The sequence below is a fragment of the Vitis riparia genome, chromosome 17 (assembly GCF_004353265.1).
Source record: "Vitis riparia cultivar Riparia Gloire de Montpellier isolate 1030 chromosome 17, EGFV_Vit.rip_1.0, whole genome shotgun sequence".
NCBI lineage: Eukaryota > Viridiplantae > Streptophyta > Magnoliopsida > Vitales > Vitaceae > Vitis > Vitis riparia.
Genome location: NC_048447.1, coordinates 14,595,963 through 14,622,329, shown reverse-complemented (window position 1 = coordinate 14,622,329; position 26,367 = coordinate 14,595,963). Strand labels below are relative to the sequence as shown.

Below are 26,367 nucleotides of genomic sequence, written 5' to 3'. Positions count from 1 at the left end.
GTATATTGTTTCATTCCTTAAATCTTGGTATCCAGGATTAATTAATTAATTATCACAATTTCCTTAATTCATTTAGTAGAGACAGTATGTATACGAGTTTATAGGGGTGCTACGGCTCACCATCATACATTCCCAATAGGTAACTTGACTCTTGGAGGTTTTTACAGACCTGTTTTTCCTTCAGGAGTCACACTTAGGGTTTTTCTTTCTTATTTTGTTTTCTCTTTAAAAATAAAACAAAAATAAGTAATGATTCCAAGTATTTTTCTAAAAATCAAATTTTCACAAACAAATAAAAAGCGAGTCTCATCATCGAGTGGGCACACATGGAAAATATGAGTCCATACTTTCATTATATTTCATAATTTTCAACAATCTACACAATGATTTTTCTTTACTTTAATCATCACAAACATAATAATAATAATAATAATAATAATAATAATTTACAATTAATTTGTATATCATCAAAACATAATTTAAACCTTAGCCACATAAATCTTATTTATTCCTAAAATATTTTATCATTTCCAACAACTAACATAACATTTTTTTTGTATTATATCATCTCAAATATCAAAGAAAAATTCTCAATAATCCAAATATCACAAAACATAATTTATACCCTAATTTTATTTATTTAAACTAATCTCAATAATATAAAACAATCATTTTAAATATATCTCAGCACTCAATCAAATTCTCAATCCTTTGGTATAACTTTTATTTAATTTACTTCATTTGTCGAATTATTCAATCACATCAAAATTTCAAAAATTAAATTTACAAAATTTACATTTAATTAATTTACCCTTTTGTATATCTTTCTATATTCACATATTATAATTTAATTGTAATTTAATTTCAATTTAATTTTGTTTGGTGTTTTGTAATTGTTTAAGGTTTAATTCCAATTATAAAAATTAAATTGATTTGTTATAAAATTAAATTCAATTTCTTTTTAATTAACCATTATAATAATTTTTATATGATATAATATAAATTTTTACTAAATTTTTCTTATTATGATTCTTGATAATTATCCAATAATAATTAAATTAATTTTCATGACATACTTAATATTCAATTTTTCAAAATATATTCTCAATTATTTTGAAATTCTCTCCCATGAATGGGAGGGCGGATTTCTATGCGGACCCACCTGGTGCCCTTTTTTGCCATCCCTGATTGTTTCCCCGCCAATTTTGTAAGGGCAAAACTTTGGCAACAGCGGGAGCATTTTAAAGGGTTTGTAGTCCACAGTTGCAGAGCAAGAAAAATTGAAACTTCGTTACTATTTAATTTCAGAGCCTACTGGCCTTATTATTGAAAATCAAAAGAAACGAAATTCAAAACAGATCAGACCAGAATCTTGATTCAACATGTTATGTATGACCAATCATGTGTCCTTGGAATCATCGAATGAGAAATCACAACCATCCAAATTTCGCTCAATGATCTTGTCCAGGCGCTCGGCCATCTCTGCTGTAAGATGATTCTTCCAGTCTCCAACCTCACCTTTCCTAAAGAACGAATTCTTATCCACGGTCAGGTAGCCTGCTCGGAAGGTTCCAGTCTTGTTAACCTGCATATTACTTAGACTCTCAAAACTACACAATTTTATAATTTCATGCACCAAACCCTGTTTTTCTTCCTCTGAAGAGAAGGGTTGACCGATGAACTCTGCTATCCTCTTGAGATGAAATGAGGAATCCCTCTTCATATCTTCATATTTCAATAAGAGTACCCTCTCTGGCCATTTTGAGTTTGCCTTCCAATACCCTAGTATATGATCCCAGAAGGGTCCGTATGGAGAAAATCCTTTACAGTACTGTTCAAACGCCTCTTCAAACGAGAGACGTATTGCAGAGTTGTTGTCTCCCTGCAGAAAGCAATAGAAAGAAACAAACACATCTTTTGGATTTCGGGAAACATAGACAATTCGACATTGAGAGTCTATGACAGATTGGGGTAATGAAGTAAATGGAGTGTGGGTGTGGAAGAGTCGAGGAGGAGAAAGTGGATCTGGGTCTGGGAATGGGATATTCATGTGCAAAAACATTTCCATGAAGGGAACAAGTTCATGAGGACTAGTGGTAAGCAAAGGGTGTGTTGAAGTATTAAACTGGGTTCTGTTCATGATAGCAAACAGGAGAGCTTTAAACCATGTTGTACCTGATTTCGGAGGCGTGACTAAAAGAACATCTGCAGGTCGTGGCTTGAAGTGTTCTTGCATCCATATTACTCCTTGGATGCCAGATGTGGTACGGTACCAACAGCCTTGGTATTGATACAAATGCTCCGTAGTCCATCCCTTTTCTTTTGGAAGGGTTGATATGATCTCTCTGTATCTTTCGAAGCTTCTTTCTCTATCATGACTTTGTTGTTCTTGTTCTTCACCGCCACTGGTACCAGGCACCAGAAGTTTCTGGGAAGAGGGAGCAGTTGTCATGAAAACTGTTGCATAAACGAGATTAATAATTGAGTAAGAGAAGAAAGGGTGTGCATATGATCCATATACAAGGCATAATGCTGAGAATCATTTATATATTCGTCGTTTGTGGGTTCCTTCTAACATTACAAACCACTGATTTTAGCCCCATGACTGACCAGTGAACGGGAGGGAGGTGACAACGACAAAGGGTGACTCGTTTTGATGAGTTTTGTAAAGGATATCGAAAATGACCTTCAGCCACGTAAAAAATGGCATGACTCTTTCTTTTCACCTCGGAAATATATATATATATATATGAGATTTACCCTTTGATGATAATTTTTTTTCCAATTTTTTTAACACTAATTTTGTCAAAAAAAATTAATTAAAATATTATATTCTTCTCATTCATTTTTTTAAAAAAAAATTCATATTACTTATTTTGTAAAATGAAAAAATTTAATTAAAATAATTAAAATTATAGTTTGAAAAGAAAATTTAAAAACATGTATAAAATATGTAAATTAATATTATAGATACTAAAATTTATTCAAATTTTATTTTTATATTAATTTTAAACTCTATTTTATCGTGATATTTTTTACTCGCCCATTTTTTATTCTTTTATTATTATTATTATTTTATTTTTTATCTCTTTCTCTCCTCTATCCTCCACCTACCCTTGGGTGAGCCCCCCTTTTTTTATTTGATTTCTTTTTTACCACACCTCCCCATGAGTATTGGGTCAAAATGGCCCGCTGCCCCATCTCATCTCCCCCCGCCGCCCCCTTTTTTTATTTGATTTCTTTTTTATCACACCTCCCCATGAGTAATGGGTCCAAATGGCCCGCTGCCCCAACTCATCTCCCCCCGCCGCCCCCTTTTTTTATTTGATTTTTTTAAGCCACCATACCCCGTGAGTATCGGATCAAAATGGCTCATTTATTAAATAAAATATAACATCAAACCACTTTTTAAAATTTGTGTTCAAATTAACCTCTTTGATATCGGAGGTAGCCTCTTTGATGTCACATAAGGGCCATGTCATTAAAAAATATTTTTTTTCATTATTTTAGTTAAAGTCACAGTGAGACTTCATTTTTAAACTGAAACCTTAGTTAGCAACTGAGGCTTCATTTTTGAACTAAAGCCGCAGTTGCCAACTGAGGCTTTAGTTAATTTTTTAAAAAATTAAAATTATAATTAAAAATTATTAAATTATACAAATAAATTAATATCTTAAAAAATAACAAATTAAATATCTTAAATTACTAAATTATACAATTTTATATATTATTTATATGTTATATAAATTTATTATTTTAAGATTATTAATTTATTAATAAATAAAATATTCATTTATAATATCTTCTATTTATCAATTTATGTTTGTTGAAGTAATACTAGATTCTTAAGTTTAAATATAAATAATTTATTATTAAAGTATATATTTTTAATTTCAATAATAAATTGTAATTTAATAGTTTTTAATTAAATTTGAAAGTAAAAAAAAAATTATAATTGAAATCTCAGTTAGCAACTACGACTTAAAAGTACACTATTATTTCGATAAAGATAAATTTATTATAATATAAATAAATTAATATCTTAAAAAACAACAAATTAAATATCTTAAATTAATAAATTATATAATTTTATATATTATTTATATATTATATAAATTTATTATTTTAAGATTATTAATTTATTAATAAATAAAATATTCATTTATAATATCTTCTATTTATTAATTTATGTTTGTTGAAATAATACTAGATTCTTAAGTTTAACTATAAATAATTTGTTATTTAAGTATATTTTTAAAATTTCAATAATAAATTGTAATTTAATAGTTTTTAATTAAATTTTAAATTTAAAAAAAATTAACTAAAATCTCAATTGGTAATTGTGACTTTAGTTTGAAAATGAAACCTCTATTCTCAACTGAGACTTTAGTTTAAAAATGAAGTCTTAGTTGTTAATTACGGCTTTAATTTAAAACTGAAATTTTAATTGCTAATTGAGACTTTAACTAAAATGATAAAAAAAATAATAATAATGATATGACGCTATGTGACACTAAAAAGGTCAATTTAAACATAAGTTTCAAAAAATAGTTAGATGTTATATATGTTTTTAATAAATGGGCCATTTTGACCCAATACTCTCCCCCATTCCCAACACCACTGGCCCCATCTCATTTCCCCCCAATTTTTTCTTTTTTTATTTGATTTCTTCTGCTTTAAGTTACCCACCTCTCTTCATTTTGGGTGGGAGGCGGGATTTTTTTTTCTTCTTCCCATGTTTTTTGGATCCACCCATTGGCCGAGACACCAACTGACCCCATTTTCGCTTCCAGTTTTTTTCTTTCCCCCCAACTCCCACACACAACCGACCTTCATTTTCTCTTTCATTTTTTTCTTCTCTCTATAGACCTTCCCAAACACTGCAACACCCACACTCCACTGCCACTCACGACTCTCACCCTCACGGCCTCATTTTTCTTTTTCTTTTTTCTTTTCTTCCTCCCTTCCAACACAACCACCACCTCACACACACTCCACTTCTCATCTTCTGTGGTCTCTGTCACCGCCGGTGGCGTGACACTGATGCCATTTCTGGAGCCTCTTCATCCCATCTCTTCTCCCATTTTCTTCCTTCAATTTTCTCATTATCTTCCTTTTATTTTTTATTTTATTTTTATTTTTCAACGGACCATCAATCCTCACCACCATCAACAGGACCACCGGTCAGTCATCGCGGGCGAGCCACAACCGACCAGCGACCATCTCCCTCATCTCCCACTTTTCTTTCTTTCCCACAACACTCAAACCGGTTTCAAAATGTGATTTAAAATTTTTATTTTTATTATTATCATTGTTCTCGTTATATTTATTATTGTTAGATTTATACAGTAGTGGTTCGGGTGTTTTGAGCTTGTTTAATTTATTTAGTTATTTACTTATTAAATTGTAGTTGATTTTGATTGTAAATTAGGATTAGCATAAATTGGATTGATTTTGATTGTGGATTTAAGTGTATATATTAAATTAGGATTGGATTATGATATATTAAGGTTAGACCTAATGAAATTTATTTTAATTTATCATGTTTTGGGTTTGATTAATTGAACTTATATTTTGGCTATTATTTTGAAAATTTTAGATTAGGTCTATCATATGTGAGATATTTTTGTTGGGTTATATTTGCTAATTTGGGTTTATCTTTATTGACAAAATTTGTTGGACTAATTTGAAATTTGAATCTAGACTTGAATATCTATTGTGAATTTTATACATTTCTAGATATTCACTTTAGGTTATTTTTGTTTTTGTATGGATCCATTCTACAAATCTGTTGGCTAAGTACGAATTTATGACACGTGGTGTATGTAATTTTATGAAAGAAAGTGGAAATCGATAAGTTGTAGGAAGACATTGAGCTTGTTGTAAATTTATTTGGGTACATATTTGATTTTCCGCTTATATTTGGTTTTATTTCTATTGGTTTCTGTAAATATTTATTTGTATATTTACTTGTTATGTTGTACAGAATTGAATATCGAACAAATCAGAAATTTTGTTTAAATAAGAGGAATGATTCAGTAAATATGTTTTAATAAAATAATAATTTTAACATATTCTTCTTAATAAAAGAAATTTTTTTTATTAATAAAAATTCATAAAAATCTAAAAAAAAAATGTTTTTAATAGAATTTGAAAAATTATTTTTAATAATAATTGTCCAAAAATTTCTTTATTTTAATAATAATGGTCTGAAAAAGTGTTTTGTAAATAAAATTGTCCCAAAAAATTATTTTTAATTAAAAATTCTTTAGCAAATAAACTTTATTTTTTTAATAATTTGTATAAGTCGCTTTTCTTAAATGAAAACAAATTAAAATATTTTTGTAAATAAAATTGTAAAAATTCATTTTTTTCTAATAAAAGCAAGTAAAAATAATCTTTGTGCTCAAATTGAAATCTTGTAATAAATTCTTTTGATAATAAGTATAAATAATTTTTTTTTGAAAATTAAATATAAATGAAATTGAATAAAATCACTTGAAGAAAATGTTTTGTAAATAAATAGATTAAAATCACTAATTTAAAATTGCTTTTAATAAAATCCTTTGAAATTTTTTGAAAACTATTTTTTAATATTTTTTATTTAGTTCAATAAATCATTTTACATAATTCTCTTATTATTTATTTTGTGTATTCTTGTAAGTAGATTTCATTATTATTTTTGTATATATTGATTTTCACCATGACTTGTATATATTCATTTGTATGATTATTTTTCTTTGTATTCATAATTAATTTATTAATTATCATAATTCTTTTAATTCGTTTAGTAGAGGTCATACGTATACGGGCTTAAAGGGGTGCTACAACTTACCACCTTACCTTCCCAATAGGTAACTTGACATTTGGATCTCATATTCGGTTTTTGGATACATGTCTTTTCCAAATAAGGAGACACGCGCGAACAAAAATAAATGACGAATCCAAGTCTTTTTCAAAAAATCAAAATTTTCACAAAATAAAAAATGAGTTCACGCCATCCAATGGGAATAGGTAAAATACGGGGTCGACAATAATACGATATTTAATATATATATATATATATATATATATATATATATATATATATATATACATATATTTAATAATATAATATAATAATTTGTGTGTATAAATTTTAAATCCTTTAATTATGAATATTATTAACTTAGAAGTAAGAAGTTATTTTAAAATTGATAAATTATAAAATAATTTTCAAAATAATAGTAAATATAAGAGAAATTTTATATTTTTTAATATTAAATATTATGACATAATATAAATTTTATTTTAAACAAATATATATCCAATATTAACATGTAATACATTCTTTATTTTATTTTGATTATTTATACAAATCAAACATAATTATTATAAAATAATATATATATATATATATATATATGAAAATGATGTAGGAAGACATCCACATTCTATCTTATTCTAAGTGACCAAACACGCACATTAGATACACGACACACCATGAATACCAAACACCCTGTCAATGACACCGTACTGCTTCAAAAAGATAGACCAATTCCCTTGGAGTTTAAGTCAAAAATAATCCATTTGTTGAAAAAAAAAATGGTAAGAATAGTACCCATTTCAAAATATTTGTTAAACTAATTTTTTGTATTCATGTAAGCATCCACATAGCTTAAAACCATAGTTAGTTACTATGGTTTCAAAATTATTTTTAATTCATGCCCATTTTAATAGTATTGTGATTTTAATATTATTTTTAAAATATTCTTTATCATAATAATTATAAAAAAAATATTTTTTGTCATAATAACCATAAAACCACAGTGATGATTTTACAATTTAATATCATAAAAACCACAGTGATGATTTTACAATTTTCTTTAAAACCACATTTAGAGGGATATTCATGTGACCATAACTAAAAAAAATATGAGATTTTAGAACTTTACTTTTTTATTTTTAATTTTAGTATAAATTATGGATATACCAAAAAATTTCTTAACGATGTACCAAATTTCCTTAAAGTTTGTTTTGGAGTGGGGAGAATTTCTTACAATTTTCCATTATCAGTTTAAAATTATTTTTTTTGTACAAATTATCCTTAATAAATTTTTTTATTATGACTGTTTTAAAATTATATATATTATTTTTAATTTTAGTATAAATGATGGATGTACTAAAATTTCTTAACAATGTACCAAATTTCTTTAAAGTTCGTTTAGAAGTGGGGAAAATTTCTTTCAATTTTTCATTGTCAGTTTAAAATTATTTTTTTGTACAAATTATCCTTAATAAATTTTTTCGTTACGGCTATTTTAAAATCATATATATATATATATATATATATATATATATATATATATATATATTATGGTTATTATGATAAAGAATATTTTAAAAATAATATTAAAATCACAATACTATTAAAATGGGTGTGGATTAAAAATAATTTTGAAACCACAATTACTAAAGGATATTTCTGAAACTTTTAAAACCACAATCACCAACGATGATTTTTTACACTTTAAAAAAAATAAATTTATGTGGATGCTTACATAGATACAAAAGATTAATTTGACAAATATTTTGAGATGGGTACTATTCTTACCATTTTTTTCAAGAAATAAATTATTTTGGAGTTAAACTCGTTCCCTTGAACCTCTGCTCAGTGATTTGATCCAGCAATCCACCATCTCAGCTGTTAAATAGTTTTCCCAATCAGCAACCTCGCCTCTCCTGAAAAATGCCTTATTCACAACCTCAAAGTTCGAGCGTGGGCTCGATTTTCCAGTCATATTCACATCCAAATTGCTCAAATTCTCAAAACTACACAAGTTTATGACTTTATTCACCTCGTCTTGACTCTCCTCCTCCAAGGAGAAAGGGTGGTCCATGAATTCTGCCAGTCTTTTCACATGGGCAATGGTGTCAGTCTTCATGTCCTCATATCTCAAGAATGACACTCTATGAGGCCATTCCAAGCTTGCTTTCCAATACCCTAAGATGTGAGATCCCATGAGAAAATAATTCTACACCCAGAAGATAATATGGAGTCAGGCAGTGAAGAATAAGGAAGATGGGTGCTACAGAGAGGAAGGCCTTGGCTTAGACTTGTGGGGTTAACTTTAGCATACAGCTCCAATGTAATACTCGGGTTTTTAATAATAGGTCAGCGGTGAAGATCCACATATCCATATTTAATTTGTCAAATTTTTTTAAAAGTTAATTAAAAATCAATAATTTGAAATTTTGCGGGGCCAGATTTAAAGAAGGAGTTAAATTTAAATTTGAAAAATAAAAATTAGCTATAAAATGATTGAGATTAGATTTTAAAATTTTGAATATTAAATATATGACGAGAATACATTTAATTTATTAGGTAATTATCAAAAAACACCAAATTTTTATCGATATTTTTTGGAAAAAAAACACCAAATTTTAAAATAAAAAATTTATATTTTTAATTATTCATTTCTAATTAAATATTTATCCTTTTTTGTTTTGAAAAAATTGTCAATTTTTAGATACATTTTTCTTAAAAAAGTTATTTTTTTTAAACATTTATCATTTTTTTTTGTTTTTTAACTATTCATTCTAATTTATCTTTTATTTTAAATTTATATTATCCTTTTATTTTATATTATGATTTTAATTTTTACTATTTTTCATATTTATCTTATTAATCCTATTTTAAAAAATCATTATCATTTCAATTTTACATATTTTTTATAATTATCTTTTTAATTTTAAAATATTAAAAATATAATTTTATTCAAAAATTGCTGAAATATAAAAGCAATTAATGAAGTTGTAATATTTTATAAATTAAAATTAATTTGATAAGATAAATTATTAATATAATTTTAATAATTTAAATAAATTAATATTAATAGAAAAAGTTGTCACCACATATTTGTAATAAAATTTTAGAAACTAAATCTCAAATAAATTATTTTATGTAAATTAATTAATTTTTATTTAAAATGTTATAAAACATATTTTAATAAAAGTTGTTTTTAATTTTTAAAATAAATGAATATAGATATATTAAAGGAATTTAAACTAATTTTTTTTTAAAAAAATTGATAAAACAATTATAAAGTAAATTTAATGTGTATTCTTTTTATTTTATTGTTTTTTTTTAAGTTTTCTTAATTATTTTCATGGATTTTGAACAATTTTTATTTGATAAATATTTTTTGAACAATTTTTGTTATTTCGATATTTTTGTCAAAATATTCACCTATATTTATTAGATATTTTTAATATATCTATAAAATTCAAATACCGATATATCTCTATTTACCAATATTTCAAACTTTGATTTTTATGAACACTATACAAAATATTTAAAGATGCCTTAAATTATTTTAAAAAACAATTCTTAAAAAATGAAAATGTGTTAAAATGCATTTTTTAAACTAGAAACTAAAATTTTTCAAACATATGCTAAAACTTTCATATGGTTAGCAGGGCTTTTTTTTTTTTTTTTTTTTTTTTTTAACATCCTTAAAATTTAATCTAGAGACAGTAAAGATAATAAAGAGTTCCCTTTTAGACAAGGCTCTCAGAAATTAAATTAATAAGGAAGGAAAAAAAATTAAAATTGATAAAAAAATGCTACTAGTAAATATAATAAATAAAATAGCTAAAAAAAACTATTTGTATTCGGACAATTTCATTAACACTTACTGTAAATACACTCAATTATTATTAAATAACATCTTTATAAATATAATCCATATATAAAACTTAATTTTTAGAGAATTTTTAGACACTTCTACCTAAAAACTTTTTACTTAAATTAATTTTTTTTAAAAGTAAATTAATATATGAGATTACACTTCATAATATGAGATTACAGATAAACAACACACTTTTCTAAGCTATCCAGTAATATCAAATCATAACCATTCGACTTTTGCCCTCTGATCCTGTCAAGGCGCTCAGCCTTCTCAGCTGTAAGATGATTCTTCCAGTCTCCAACCTTACCTTTCCCACAGAAGGGACTGTTCTCCATGCTCATTTGCCCTACTCGAAATCTTCTTGTCTTGTTGACTTTCAAAATATTTTGAGAATCAAAGCTACACAGCTTTAAAATTTCTTTCAAGAGAAGGGATAGCCCATGAACTCTGCTAACCTCTTGAGATGGAATGAAGAATCCATCTTCATATCCTCGTATTTCAAGAACAGGACCCTCTCAGGCCACTCTAAGCTTGCTTTCCAGTACCCCAATATGTGATCCCAGAAGGGGCCATACACAGAAACTCCTTTACAGAATTGCTCAAATGCCTCCTCAAAGGGAAGCGGTACTCTCGGGCTTTCCTCTCCCAGAAACTCCCACGAGGGGCGGATTTCTATGCGGACCCACCTTGATGGCTTTTTTGCCATCCCTGATTGTTTTCCTGGCAATTTTGTTAGGCCAAAACTTTGACAACAGCGGTAGCATTTTAAGGGGTTTGTAGTCCACAGTTGCAGAGCAAGAAAAATTGAAACTCCGTTACTATTTAATTTCAGAGCCTACTGGCCTTATTATTGAAAATAAATTCAAAACAGATCAGACCATGAATCTTGATTCCACATGTTATGCATCTATAATGGGACCAATCTTTTGTCCCTGGAGTCATCGAATGAGAAATCACAACCATCCAAATTTCGCTCCATGACCCTGTCCAGGCGCTCGGCCATCTCTGCTGTAAGATGATTCTTCCAGTCTCCAACCTCACCTTTCCTAAAGAACGAATTCTTATCCACGGTCAGGTAGCCTGCTCGGAGGGTTCCAGTCTTGTTAACCTTCATATTACTTAGACTCTCAAAACTACACAATTTTATAATTTCATGCACCAAACCCTGTTTTTCTTCCTCTGAAGAGAAGGGTTGACCGATGAACTCTGCTATCCTCTTGAGATGAAATGAGGAATCCCTCTTCATATCTTCATATTTCAATGAGAGTACCCTCTCTGGCCATTTTGAGTTTGCCTTCCAATACCCTAGTAGATGATCCCAGAAGGGTCCGTATGGAGAAAATCCTTTACAGTACTGTTCAAACGCCTCTTCAAACGAGAGGCGTACTGCAGAGTTGTTGTCTCCCTGCAGAAAGCAATAGAAAGAAACAAACACATCTTTTGGATTTCGGGAAACATAGACGATTCGACATTGAGAGTCTATGACAGATTGGGGTAATGAAGTAAATGGAGTGTGGGTGTGGAAGAGTCGAGGAGGAGAAAGTGGATCTGGGTCTGGGAATGGGATATTCATGTGCAAAAACATTTCCATGAAGGGAACAAGTTCATGAGGACTAGTGGTAAGCAAAGGGTGTGTTGAAGTATTAAACCGGGTTCTGTTCATGATAGCAAACAGGAGAGCTTTAAACCATGTTGTACCTGATTTCGGAGGCGTGACTAAAAGAACATCTGCAGGTCGTGGCTTGAAGTGTTCTTGCATCCATATTACTCCTTGGATGCCAGATGTGCTACGGTACCAACAGCCTTGGTATTGATACAGATGCTCCGTAGTCCATCCCTTTTCTTTTATTTTACATACTTATTTTGTAAAATAATTTTTTTTAATTAAAATAATTAAAATTATAGTTTGAAAAGAAAATTTAAAAAACATGTATAAAATATAAAAATAATATTACTATATAATTATAGATCCCAAAATTTATTCAAATTTTAATTTTAAACTTAATTTTATTATCCTTAAATTTTAAATTTTAAGTGTAATATTTTTTACTCATCCATTATTTAATTCTTAGTTTTTTTATTATTATTATTTTATTTTTTTCTTCTCTCTCCTCTATCATCCACCTACCCTGCCTACCCTAATATTTTTTACCCACTCATTTAGTTTTTTTATTGTTATTATTTTATTTTTTTTCTTCTCTCTCCTCTGTCATCCACCTACCCTAATATTTTTTACCCATTATTTAATTCTTAATTTTTTATTATTATCATTTCTATTATTATTATTTTATTTTATTTTTTATTTCTTTTCTTCTTTATCCTCCACCTACCTTCAACTACCCTTGTGCTTACCCATTCCCAATACCCCGGCCCATCAAATATTATTTTTTAAGTCTTATTATTTAACCAAAAAAACTCTAAAAAGATGTTTTTTTTTTTAATAAAAAACTTATTTTAAATTATGTGTAAAAATATTATTATTAATTTATTTTTCTTCCATTGTCATTTCCATCATTATCAAATATTAAAATAATTATTTCAATCTTATATTTTATCAATTCTGAATTGTTTTTTTTTTCTTCTTAAAAGTTTAAAATAAAATTGAAAAACTAGAGGATCAGGCACTATACCATGATGGACCATCATCGACACACTCTTATTTTTTTCTTCAAAGAAAAAGAAAGGGGAGATATATAAACACGTGCTTTACTATTGGCAATTTCTTGGGATCAACATTTTTTGGCACCACCATTCATTTCATTACTACCGCAGTGCTTGTCTGGTGGTTAAGTGTAGGTGAGATATATTTCTGGGGACCACATTTTTTGGCACCATCATTCATTACATTACTACAGCAGTGCTTGTCTGGTGGTTAGGTGTATGTGAGATATATTTATTTCAAATGGGAAAAGTGTAGTTGAGATTTATTTTTTATTTTTTATTTTTTAAAAAGTATAAGAATTTTTATCTCATACTTTTATTAAAAATCTCTTCAAAACTTTAAAAATGCTTCTTTAAATTTCAGAAATTTCTAAAAATATTTGCAAATGCATCAAGTACATAGCTACTTTGTGTATAAAAATTCCCACATTTTCTCCTTTTAAAACAAAAAATAAAAAATAAATCTAAACATTTCCTTTTTTTAATTATTTAATATGTCATTTATATTATGCTCGTTTAGTTACTCAAAATTTTCATTTAACTATATAATTTACTAATATCAAACAATTTTATTATGAATATATAAAAGAGAAAGATAAATATATTTATAAATATATAATTAATGTTTTTTTTTCTTAGATAAGTTAAATCTTTGATTTTGATATATGAGTATATGATTGAACATAAAGATTTAATTCATTTTACTCGTTCGTGACAAGCAATATATTTATATAGCCAAAAGCACATTTTTTTTAAAGCGGATCCATGACAAGCAATATATATATATATATAGCCAAAAGCACATTCTTTAAAGCAGATAATATCTATAGGACGAAATATGAATAATTGTAAATGGAGTCAGAATGAATGTCAATTTTGATATGAGAATTTATTCAATGGTGTAAGGAACTTTATGATAAAGTAAATCCCGATTATAATGTGGGAATTTGTTTGACTCATTAAGAAATGTTTTTGATCTATTATCATGTAAGACATTAAAACTCTGATAGTTGATTGAGGTGGTTACAACTTATGATATCACATTCATAAATACCCATGAAGGTGGAGTTGTAGCATGGTTCAAAGTCGTGGTATCAGTTATTAACTCGAAAGGTTATGAAGTATATTGGTCTTAATGTTTCGATTTGATATCGGGCAATACGTAAAATAAGATAATTAGAAATTTGATCAAAAAATTATAAAAATGTTATATAAATTATAAAAAAAAATAAATATAATTGAATAAGCTGAAATTTTTAATGAAACAATTTTTTTCACGTTTAACTCAAAGTTATTTGTGATAATATTAAGAATTGAGGATTTAATTCTCACCTTGTCATATAAATACTTTAATTTATCTCTAAATCCCATCCATACCTTTCATATCATTTTACTTCACTGATTTGAGCTCCCGATCTCCCACCATTGCTGCCAAGAGCCACAACAGACGACACCACCTGCAATTGCAAATTTGCAACCGTGCAAGACCTAACACTGGAGCGGAAGCAATCTGACTGTGAGCGGGCGTAGACAGGTATCATGGCCACTGTTCACCCTCCTGAGAAATCTTTGGTGCGGGAGGATGAAGATGACAAAGAGAAGGCCAGAAAAAGAAACAATGAGATCATATCAAGCCTTGGAAAAGAAGAAGGCTGGATGGAAGAGTATACGTATGAATACCAAGGTTTTTGGTACCCTTCAGTGACTGTAGTAGAAGGAGTCATGTGGGTGCAACAAAACTTCAAGCCGCGCCATGAAGATATTCTTCTGGTCACCCTTCCCAAATCTGGCACAACATGGTTCAAACCTCTCATGTTTGCTGTCATGAACCGAACCCACTTTGATCTCTCGACACACCCTATTCTCACCACCAGTCCCCATGATCTTGTTCCCTTCTTGGAACTGTTCCTCAGCCACAAGATCCCCTTCCCAAATCCGGATACTTTCTATCCACCTCAACTCTTCCAGACCCACATCCCTTTTACTTCATTATCACAATATGTAATGGAATCTCAGTGTCGAATTGTTTATATTTGCCGAAATCCCAAAGATGTGTTTGTTTCTACATTTTACTTCCTAGAGAAATTGAGAGATAAGAAGTTAACACCGGCCCCTTTCACTTGAGAAGGCATTTGAGCTGTTCTGTAAAGGGGTCTCTCTGTATGGACCCTTCTGGGATCATGTATTAGGGTACTGGAAGGCAAGCTTGGAAGTGCCTGACAGGGTGCTGTTCTTGAAATACGAAGATATGAAGAGGGACTCCTCATTTCATCTCAAAAGATTGGCAGAATTCATGGGCTACCCTTTCTCTGTAGAGGAAGAAAAACAAGGAGTGGCGCATGACATTCTAGAGCTGTGCAGTTTCGAGAACCTAAGGAATTTGAAGGTGAACAAGACAGGAAAATTAATTACAACTAACAATAATCAAGTGGAGAATCATAGATTTTTCAGGAAAGGTGAGGTTGGAGACTGGAAGAGACATCTAACAGCTGAGATGGAGGACGGCCTTAACAAGCTGATTGAGCAAAAGTTGGCTGGTTCTGGTTTGGCATTCCGTGACTCCTCCGAGGCATGAGCGCCTGTCTATCTACTGAGTTGCGGATGTGATTATGTATGGGTTTGTATTAAGTTAAGTGGTTTGAGGGTGAATTAATATTTTGTATTAATAGTTAAGTAGTTTTCATGTATGGGTTTGTATTAAGTTAAGTGGTTTGAGGGTGAATTAATATTTTGTATTAATAGTTAAGTAGTTTGCATTTATTGGTGTGAATGTACGAATTCTCCGAGTTTGTTTGGTAATTATTTTCAAAAATAATTTAAAAAACAGTCTTTAAAAACAATTTTAAAAATTATAATTTTTTTTTTATGTTTTATAAAATAAAAATCTATTGCGAAACATAAAATGTTTTTAACCTATTTTTAATATTTTAAATATATTTTTAAAATAATTTTTATATATATTATTTTATTTTTAATCATTTTACATGTTAGTATGATTACTATTTAAAATAACCTTTAAAAAGGAATTAAAATATATCATCTAAAAACATCATGTTTTTTGTTCTTAAAAACAAAAAATAAAAAACAAATTTTTATTATCAAACATGTTTCCTAATTTTTTTTATTTGGAGAGTTGACTAAAATATGACTACATCCGGGAGCAAAGTTAAGAATCGATCTAAAGCCTTCATCCACAGCTTAGAGAACTTCTAATATTATTGAAAAGATTATAACCTTAGAACTCTCAAACCCTAAAGTTTCAATTATGACAAAAATAAAATAAAAATAAAAATAAAAATATTTTCTTTAAATTAAAATTTACATATTTTTCTAATTAAATTAAAAAAATTCATATAAGAAACTAATTATATAATTATCAAAAATATTTATTCTTAAAAAAATATCCTGGATATTTGCATATATCTTATTAAGAAATTATCAATCACTTAAAAAAAAATTTGAAACTCTTCTCAACCCTAAAGGTCCAAGTAACAAGATAAAGAGTACCAGCAACAAGGCATCATCAGTATGTGTGCATTTTACAAAGAAATGGTCTCACAATGATAATTGATCAAATTAATGAATTGATTTTTTTTTTCCTGTATTTTAATAAGGAAAAAACCCTTGAAGACAAATTTCTGGTTGTCTTCAAGCATTTTTTAATTAAAGCATCATGAAAACCATAACTTTTTCTTTTTTTAATATGGAATATCCAAATTCTAAATAATTCCCCACAAATGCCCAAGTTGGTTGGAGCGGCCCTTATTTGCTGATTGTTGAAGAAACAGAGGCAAGAGGAAAGCCAAGTGAACAAAATGTTCTAAATGTCTTGCAATTATTTTCTTTTTGCCCACATTTTCTTGGTTACCAAACAGAGCACCGATGAACATAATATGGAATTAAGAGTATGAAGGCAGCCTATTTTGTTCACTGAAATGTGGCTATCATCATTTTCTGCACTTGTCAACTTCTTTAGAACTTGGCTTGATGGGGATCATATAGAACTACTAAAGCGGGAAAAGTGTGGAAGGTTCTAGAGATGCCTGGAGAAGTTCACACAACTCTACACTATGGTGGAAGACATGAGAGGAGTCCACAGCCTTCTAGAGAATTCCAGAAGTCTCTTGTATATACTTGTACATAGGCTTGTACCTAGAATGATGTAGGACATTCTAGAATACTTGAGTTGTAAGGAACCCTCCAAGGTTCCAGAGAGTTCCATTGGTGCCTATAAATAGGTGAGGGCCTCATTTGGCTAAGGCACCAAGCAAGTGAGCTTCCAAGCACTTGTAAAGGCTTCCTTGAGTTAATAAAAGCTTCCATTTTTTAAAGAGTTGCCTACTAAGCTTCTTAAGCTTTCGAGTCGTGAGCGTCTTAGCCTAGCAAGCTAAGCATTGGGAACAAGGCTGACTTAGCAAGATCAAGCGTCTTGACTTGCCTAAGTGTCGCACGAGTTTAGTGAATGACTAAGTCCGTGACAAGTGGTATCAGAGCACGGTTATGAAGTGGGCATAGCAAAGAAAGCATGTCAGGCTTTAACGTGGAGGAGACTAGCGAGCAAACCCGTGGAAGGGAGATGGAGCATACTGCACGGGGCAGAGGCAGGAAGGATAAGTCTCATGACGCCTTAACCAACATGGAGGCAAGGCTAGCTAAGGTGGAACTAGCCATGGCGGACACCCGGGAAGGGGTGGACTTGATCGAGCAAGGCATGCAGAAGGGCTTAGAGGATCTAAGGAAGCAGATCCAAAACCTTCGCAAGGGGGTGCTAGGCTCACAAGTTCAGCCAGTGTCACACGAGGAGTTCATGTCCTTCTAAGACAAGGTCATGAGCATGTTCGCTAGTGTGGAGTCAAGGATGGACGTCTTGGCTATGCGCATGGAGACCCAAGACCAAGAGATTCATCAAAAGCTGGCCGTCTACAAGACTGTGGTATCAGCACAAGTCATGGCCACTCATGAGGCACCAAGGGTGGAGGCGCCCAAGCCACACATGTTTAGTGGCAAGAGGGATGCTAAGGAGCTGGATAACTTCTTGTGGCACATGGAACGTTACTTTGAGGTCATTGCATTGACGGATGAAGCCACTAAGGTACACACTGCGACCCTCTACCTCACCGATAATGCTACTCTATGGTGGTGTCGACGGTTTGCCGACATAAAGAAAGGGACATGCACCATAGACACATGGGATGCCTTTTGAGAGAGAAATCAAAAGGCAATTCTATCCCGAAGATGTGGCTTACCTAGCAAGGAAGAGTATGAAGCATCTCAAGCATACAGGCTCGATCCGTGAGTATGTCAAGGAGTTCTCTACGCTTATGCTTGAGATACCTAACATGGCCGAGAAGGAGCTACTATTTAACTTCATGGATAACTTGCAAAGCTGGGCCGAGCAAGAGTTGAGGAGACGTGGTGTCCAAGACCTAGCCACGGTCATGGCAGTAGCCGAGTCCTTGGTAGTTTATAGAAGAGGAGACTCTTCTAAGCCAAAGCCACCATCCAAGGGTAACCAGGACAAAGGTGGGGAAGACAAGGGATCACGAGGCCACACTTCTAAGGAATGATCAAGCAAAGGCCCTAGTGGCAAGGATGGCAAAGGTAAGGATAAGCGGAAGGAGTTCACGCCCAGGACCAATTGCTTCCTATGCGATGGTACACATTGGGCACAGGACTGCCCTAAGAGAAAAGCTCTAAGTGCTATGATCGAGGAAAAGAAACAGGAAGGTGATGCTAAAGTGGGATCGTTGCAACTCCTAAATGCCCTTAAGGCCAAGCCGATGCCTAAGACGCCTCAAAGAAAAGGGCTAATGTATGTAGAGGCCCTTGTGAATGGGAAAGCCACTAAGGCCCTAGTGGACACTGGTGCCACTCATAACTTTATCTCGGAAGATGAGGCAAGAAGGCTAGAACTCCAAGCATCCAAGTAAGGAGGATGGCTCAAGGCAGTTAATTCAGCTGTCAAGCCATCACATGGAGTAGCTCGCGAGGTGACTATGCACATCGGCTCATGGGAAGCAAGGGTCGATTTCACAGTGGCACCCATGGACGAGTTCAAGATGGTGCTAGGAATGGACTTCCTACAAAAGGTCAAGGTTGTGCCACTGTCTTTCCTACACTCAATGGCTATCCTAAAGGAGGAAAAGCCCTGCATGGTCCCTACGGTCACCGAAGGTACGCTCAATACTCCTATGCTATCAGTTATGCAAGTTAAGAAGGGGTTAAAGAGGAAAAAGATGACCTACCTCACCACCTTGAAGGAAGAGAAGGATGATGGGTTGGAAGAACCCATGCCTAAGGAAATCGAAGGGGTCCTTGATGAGTTCAAGGACGTGATGCCGCCCGAGTTGCCTAAGAGACTTCCTCCTAGGAAAGAGGAAGATCACAAGATTGAGTTGGAGCCGGGAGCTAAGCCTCGTGCTATGGGGCCATATAGGATGGCACCACCTGAGCTGGAGAAACTAAGAAGACAACTCAAGGAGTTGTTAGACGCGGCGTTCATCCAACCATCCAAGGCTCCCTATGGAGCGTCGGTCTTGTTTCAGAAGAAGCACGATGGATCCCTATGGATGTGTATCGACTACCGGGCACTCAACAAGGTGACGATAAAGAATAAGTACCCTATCCCACTCATTGCTGACTTGTTCGATCAACTTGGAAGGGCAAGATACTTCACAAAGCTAGACTTAAGGTCAGGCTACTACCAAGTCAGGATTGCGGAGGGGGACGAGCCAAAGACCACATGTGTGACCAGGTACGACTCATACGAATTCCTAGTGATGCCTTTTGGACTCACCAATGCCCCTACGACGTTCTGCACCCTTATGAACAAGATCTTCTACCCATACTTAGACAAGTTTGTGGTGGTGTACTTGGATGACATAGTCATCTACAGTAACACCCTGAAGGAGCACGTAGAGCATTTAAGGAAGGTCTTCAAGATCCTAAGACAGAACGAGTTATATGTAAAGAAGGAAAAATGCTCATTTGCTAGGGAGGAAGTAAGCTTCCTAGGGCATCGCATCAGAGATGGCAAGCTGATGATGGATGATAGCAAGGTGAAAGCCATCCAGGAATGGGATCCACCAACCAAGGTACCTCAACTTAGATCTTTCTTTGGTTTAGTTAATTACTACCGGCGGTTCATCAAGGGTTATTCGGCAAAGACAGCTCTACTCATTGATATTCTTAAGAAGAATAAGGCATGAGAATGGGAAAAAAGGTACCAACAAGCCTTTGAGGATCTAAAGAAGGTTGTGACTAAGGAGCCGGTGTTGGCACTACCCTACCACACCAAAATTTTTGAGGTACACACAGATGCCTCATACTTCGCTATTGGGGAAGTCCTTATGCAAGAAAGGCACCCGATCGCATTTGAGAGTCTCAAGCTAAACGACACGGAGAGGCGTTACATGGTGCAAGAAAAAGAGATGACCGCCATCGTCCGCTGTTTGCACGCCTAGAGACATTATCTTCTGGGGTCTCACTTCATAGTGAAGACCGACAATGTTGCCACTAGCTACTTCCAAACACAGAAGAAGCTAAGTCCTAGCAAGCTAGGTGGCAAGACTTCTTGGCCGAGTTCGACTATACGCTGGAGTATAAGCCAGGAAGTGCTAATCATGTGGTCGACGCCCTAAGCCGCAAAGCGAAGCTAGCGTCCATGACGAGTCAGCCCCAATGAGACATAATGGATCTTTTAAGGGAGAGACTGCAACATGATCCAATGACTAAAAGTCTCATCGCCCTGGCTCATGAAGGGAAGACTAAGTGGTTCTGGGTAGAGGACGACCTACTCTACACTAAGGGGAGATGACTCTACGTGCCTAAGTGGGGGAACGTAAGGCGTAATCTGATAAAGGAGTGCCATGACACCAAGTGGGATGGGCACCCTGGACAACGATGCACGAGGGCACTACTCAAGTCGGCTTATTACTGGCCTCAAATATAGGATGAGGTTGAGGCTTATGTGAGGACTTGTCTTGTGTGCCAACAAGACAAGGTGGAGCAACGACAACCTAAAGGCCTGTTGGAGCCACTACCTATAGCAGAGTGCCCATGGGACATCGTCACCATGGACTTCATCATCGGGCTACCCAAGTCGAAGGACAATGGCTCTATCATAGTGGTAGTGGATAGGTTCTCTAAGTATGCAACTTTCATAGCAGCCCTGACCGACTGCACTGCGAAAAAGACGGTGAGGCTATTCCTAAAGCACGTAGTCAAGTATTGGGGGTTGCCTAAATTCATCATCAGTGATCGCGATCTATGTTTCACTGGGAAGTTTTGGACGAAGCTCTTTAAGCTTATGGATTCGGAGCTTCACTTCTCCACAAGCTTTCACTCACAGACGGATAGGCAAACTGAGAGGGTGAACACTTTATTGGAGCTATACTTGAGGCACTTCGTGAGTGCCAACCAGAAGGATTAGGCTAAGTTGCTAGGCATAGCCCAGTTCTCGTACAACCTGCAAAGGAGTGAGGCAACCAATAAAAGCCCGTTCGAGCTAGCCACAGGGCAGCAACCGTTAACTCCTCACACTCTAACGATTGGCTATACGGGAAGAAGTCCAGCGGCTTTCAAGTTCGCAAAAGGGTGGCACGAGCAAGCTGACATAGCGCGCTCATACTTGGACAAGGCCGCTAAGAAAATGAAGAAGTGGGCTGACAAGAAGCGACGTTACACGGAGTACAAGGACGGAGACATGGTACTTGTCAAGTTATTTCCTCAACAATTCAAATCCCTAAGGCCGGTGCATAAGGGCCTTGTGAGGAGGTATGAAGGACTCTTCCCCATACTTGGGAAGGTCGGCAAGGTGTCCTATAGAGTTAAGTAACCAGCAAGGTTGAAGATTCATGTTGTCTTCCACGTAAGCTACTTGAAACCCTATCACGAAGACAAGGATGATCCAAGACAAGGATTGTCTAAGAGGGCACCTACAGCGGTCATGACCTCCTATGATAAGGAGGTAGAACACATCCTCGCAAATCGGGTCATCAGGAGATGAGGTGTACCACCTGCTACGGATTACTTGGTGAAATGGAAGAGACTACCAGAGAGCGAGACTAGCTGGGAGCTAGCAGATGCACTATGGCAGTTCTAGGAGCAGATTGAGCGGTTCCGAGCAGAAGGCGCGATGAGGACGTCTGTGGCATAGGTGGGGGAGATTGTCACAAAATGATCCAAATGAGCCTCCCCATGGGCTTATATAGAGCCAGGGAGCTTCTGGAGACTCCTAAAACAGAAAGAGTGTGGAAGGTTCTAGAGATGCCTGGAGAAGTCCACACAACTCTACACTATGGTGGAAGACATGAGAGGAGTCCACACCCTTCTAGAGAATTCTAGAAATCTCTTGTATATACTTGTACATAGGCTTGTACCTAGAATGATGTAGGACATTCTAGAATATACTTGAGTTGTAAGGAACCCTCCAAGGTTCCAAAGAGTTCCATTGGTGCCTATAAATAGGTGAGGGCCTTATTTGGCCAAGGCACTAAGCAAGTGAGCTTCCAATCACTTGTAAAGGCTTCCTTGAGTTAATAGGAGCTTCCATTCTTTAAAGAGTTACCTACTAAGCTTCTTAAGCTTTTGAGTCGTGAGCATCTTAGCCTAGCAAACTAAGCATTGGGAACAAGGCTGATTTAGCAAGATCAAGCGTCTTGACTTGCCTAAGTGTCGCACGAGCTTAGTGAACGACGAAGTCCGTAACATATCGTTGTCGTTCATGCAATATGCCATCAGAATCACATGTTCATTGTTATACACCAATTCAAGGCAACCTTACTATTTCTGTAAAGAAGCTTCAAGGAATTGCTTTACCAGGGGAGCGAGAAGGAAAAATCTGGATGTGACACAAGTGTCTGCTATGTCCTCGCACCAATGGGTTCTCTCCAGCAACACGCAGAGTAGTGATGTCTGATGCTGCATAGGATTCGTCTTTTTGGAGAATTTCGGAACTCAGCTTTTCAAACCATGCTACTGCAAGCAAGGCCCACAACACCATTGCATGATTTGGTGACTATCCAAGCATCTAATCAAACCTCTAGGGCATGTACTACATGGCCACCTTTAGCACGGCCACCTTTGGGCCACGTGCCATCTCCCAGTGCATCATTTTTTATTTTTGAAAATAATTTTCCAAATCTTTTTCTTCGAATAATTTTCTGTATTTTAGTTTTTTTTTTTAAAATAATCCCAACTCCACATTTTTTTTCATCCTTAGAATTTTTAGGTTCCAAAAATCCTCCCATTTTTAATAAAATTTGTTGCCACTTTCTTTGGCAAGCAATTTTCATATTTTCTTTAATTTTTAAAAATGTTTTAAAATAAGTATGAATTTAATTTTATAATTCCAAATGATGAAATTTATGAAATTAATTCACTCTCAAAAATAAATCGGGCTTTGATGGGGCCCAACATCATTGAATGTTTTCTTTAAAAATAAATTTAAGTGAAGCTCAATACCTATTAGTGGTGATTTCTTACTCTATTTAGTGGCATGTGTGACATACTTTGTGTTCATTATGGTTCACTAACCTCATTTCATGACAGCGCATTAGTGTTTGCTACTAAGGTACGCATTCACACTCACTTTGACCATTCTATCTATATTGTTATGAATCTCATGTGTGCATATCATTTTGGTATCTCTTTATCTATCAGTTAATTGTCACGTCTACTTCATCTCATTAGTAGAGACCTGTTTTTAGGGACTTAGAGGGGTACTACAGTCTTTATCGTACCTTCCCAATAAGTAACCTGACCCCCAAGCCCAAATTCGGTTTTTCACAGACCGTCTTTTTCAAATAAGAAGTCAGACTTAAGGTTTTCTTTCCTATTTTGTTTACCCTTTTAAAATAAAACAAAAATAAATAATGACTTCAAGTCATTTTCTAAAAAATAAATCATTTTCAAACAAAAAAAAACGAGTTTGTCATCAAGTGAAAGCGCATGAACAGAAATGCAGGGTCCACACATCTATTTATCTGTTTTTCAAAATAATGTTTTATTTTCCAAAACCAAAATAAAATAATATATATATATAAAGAAAACCTTTAACAACTAAAAGAATAAAAAAATAAAAAATAAAAAAAAGTTTCATTTTAAAATTATTTAGAAAAGAGTTTTACATTCTTAAAATTAGAAAACATTTTTTTATTTTTAAAAATAAAAAATATTTTCAAAATATATCTATTAATGGTTTTACTCATGTTTTTTTACTATTTTAAAAATAATTATATAAATATAAAATTTATTAAAAATAAAGGTAATATATATAAGAGTTAACTTTAAAATATATTTAAAAATATGCAAAACGTATTAAGAAGATTTTGATTCCAAATAAACTATTATTCTACCTCAATTAAATGTACTTAAATGTAAATTCAACCTTTTTCTCTCCCAAAGTCAGGAAAACACCAAAATTTTTATTTTTATTTGGCATTACCTTCATCATGATACAAAAGCAAATAAACAAAAATTTGTAAAACAGTTGTAAAATATAATTTTTAAAAATTATTTTATAATGTTTTGTAAAACAAAATTTTGTTTAAAAAATTAAAATATTCTTAATTTATTTTATATGCTTTTAAATATTCTATATGATTATTTTGAAAATAATTCTTACAAAATAAATGGAAACAAATTAAACAATAAAAACATATTCTAAAAAATCACTCTATACTATATTTTTAAACTTCACCATAGATGTTGTGCTCAAAATGAAGAAGACATGGTATAAATTAATTATTAGATTCACCCATTGCTACTACCACCGAGAATACTTGAGGTTGCAAGCATGTTACAGTCTCCATAAAACATTGAAGATTTAATCTGGACATCTTACAGATCTTACTTAAAATTAATTAAAACAAATCTAATCAAAACACAAGTTAATCTAGAGCTATATAAATGGAACAGCAGATCATCTCTCCACAGAGTCATGAAATGTCAAACCAGAACCAGACAGCTTTTGCTCTACGATCTTGTTAAGGCGATCCACCATGTCATTTGTGAGATGATTCCTCCATTCCCCAACCTTACCTTGCCTGAAGAATATATGCTTGCCAATCTTACGGTTGCCTAGCTGGAATGTTCCTGTATTATTCACTTTCAGGTTGCTTAGATTCTCAAAGCTGCAAAGCTTTAGAATTTCATGCACCACGCCTTGCCTTTCTTCTTCTGAAGAGAAGGGGCAGCCCATAAACTCTGCTAACCTCTTGAGATGAAATGGTGAATCCTTCTTCATATCCTCATACTTCATAAACAGGACTCTCTCTGGCCACTCTAGGCTTGCCTTCCAATACCCTAATACATGATCCCAGAAGGGTTCATAAAAAGAAACTCCTTTACAGAACTGCTCAAAAGCCTCTTCCACGGAAAGATGTTCAACATTATTGTCTGCCATTCTATTCAGGAAGTAAAATGTAGAAACAAACACATCTTTCGGGTGTCTCTTCAAAAAATATTTTCAGCAATTCTAGAAAATTAGATTTATAGGTGGTATTTGATTTTTTAGCTTTTTGCTGAAAACAATTTGTTTTCAGAATTTAGGTTGTTTGTTTTTCTACTTTTTTATAACTTATTATAAACTTTTTATTGAATACAAAAAGCCAAAATATGTAGCTTTTTCTAAATAGAAAAAATAACATATTATTTTTCTTTACTTTTTAATACTTAATAAAAATAAAATACTATAAAAATAAACAACCTAATATTTAACACTGTTAAGCATTAAGGTTTTATTTAAAATTAAGTAAAAAAAACAATCATCACCTAAAAGTGTCTCTTAAAATGATTGTTTCTATAATTTCACAAAATTCAATATATACAAAAGGTGTCTCTTAAAGTGGCATCTTCCATAATTTCTCAAATTTTAATTTATACTATAAGGTGGTGTTTGTTTTTTTAATTAATTTTAAATAGAACCTTAATACTTAATAGTGTTAAATATTAGGTTATTTGTTTTTGTAGTATTTTATTTCTATTAAGTATTAAAAAGTAAAAAAAAAAAAAAAAAATGTTATTTTTTTTATTT

General features: G+C 32.6%; 4 protein-coding genes and 1 pseudogene across 4 annotated transcripts; 1 reads left to right on the top strand and 4 right to left on the bottom strand.

The window, feature by feature from the left end:
- Positions 1–1,399: 1,399 nt before the first annotated feature.
- On the bottom strand, positions 1,400–2,452 carry LOC117904136 (flavonol 4'-sulfotransferase-like). The gene has a single exon (XM_034816650.1). The coding sequence runs from the start codon at positions 2,450–2,452 to the stop codon at positions 1,400–1,402; it is 1,053 nt and encodes a 350-aa protein (XP_034672541.1).
- A 6,172-nt stretch (positions 2,453–8,624) lies between these two features.
- LOC117904135 (flavonol 3-sulfotransferase-like) lies at positions 8,625–11,005 on the bottom strand. The gene is made up of 2 exons (XM_034816649.1): positions 10,897–11,005; positions 8,625–8,983 (listed from the first exon to the last, which is right to left on the bottom strand). Exons 1-2 carry the CDS (start codon positions 11,003–11,005, stop codon positions 8,625–8,627), a joined length of 468 nt encoding a protein of 155 aa, XP_034672540.1.
- Positions 11,006–11,577: 572 nt separating this feature from the next.
- On the bottom strand, positions 11,578–12,429 carry LOC117904133 (flavonol 4'-sulfotransferase-like). Its single transcript, XM_034816648.1, has one exon. The coding sequence runs from the start codon at positions 12,427–12,429 to the stop codon at positions 11,578–11,580; it is 852 nt and encodes a 283-aa protein (XP_034672539.1).
- Positions 12,430–14,736: 2,307 nt separating this feature from the next.
- On the top strand, positions 14,737–16,015 carry LOC117904936 (annotated as a pseudogene).
- Positions 16,016–25,254: 9,239 nt separating this feature from the next.
- Positions 25,255–25,737, bottom strand: LOC117904132 (flavonol 4'-sulfotransferase-like). Its single transcript, XM_034816647.1, has one exon. It carries the CDS (start codon positions 25,735–25,737, stop codon positions 25,255–25,257), a length of 483 nt encoding a protein of 160 aa, XP_034672538.1.
- Positions 25,738–26,367: the final 630 nt, after the last annotated feature.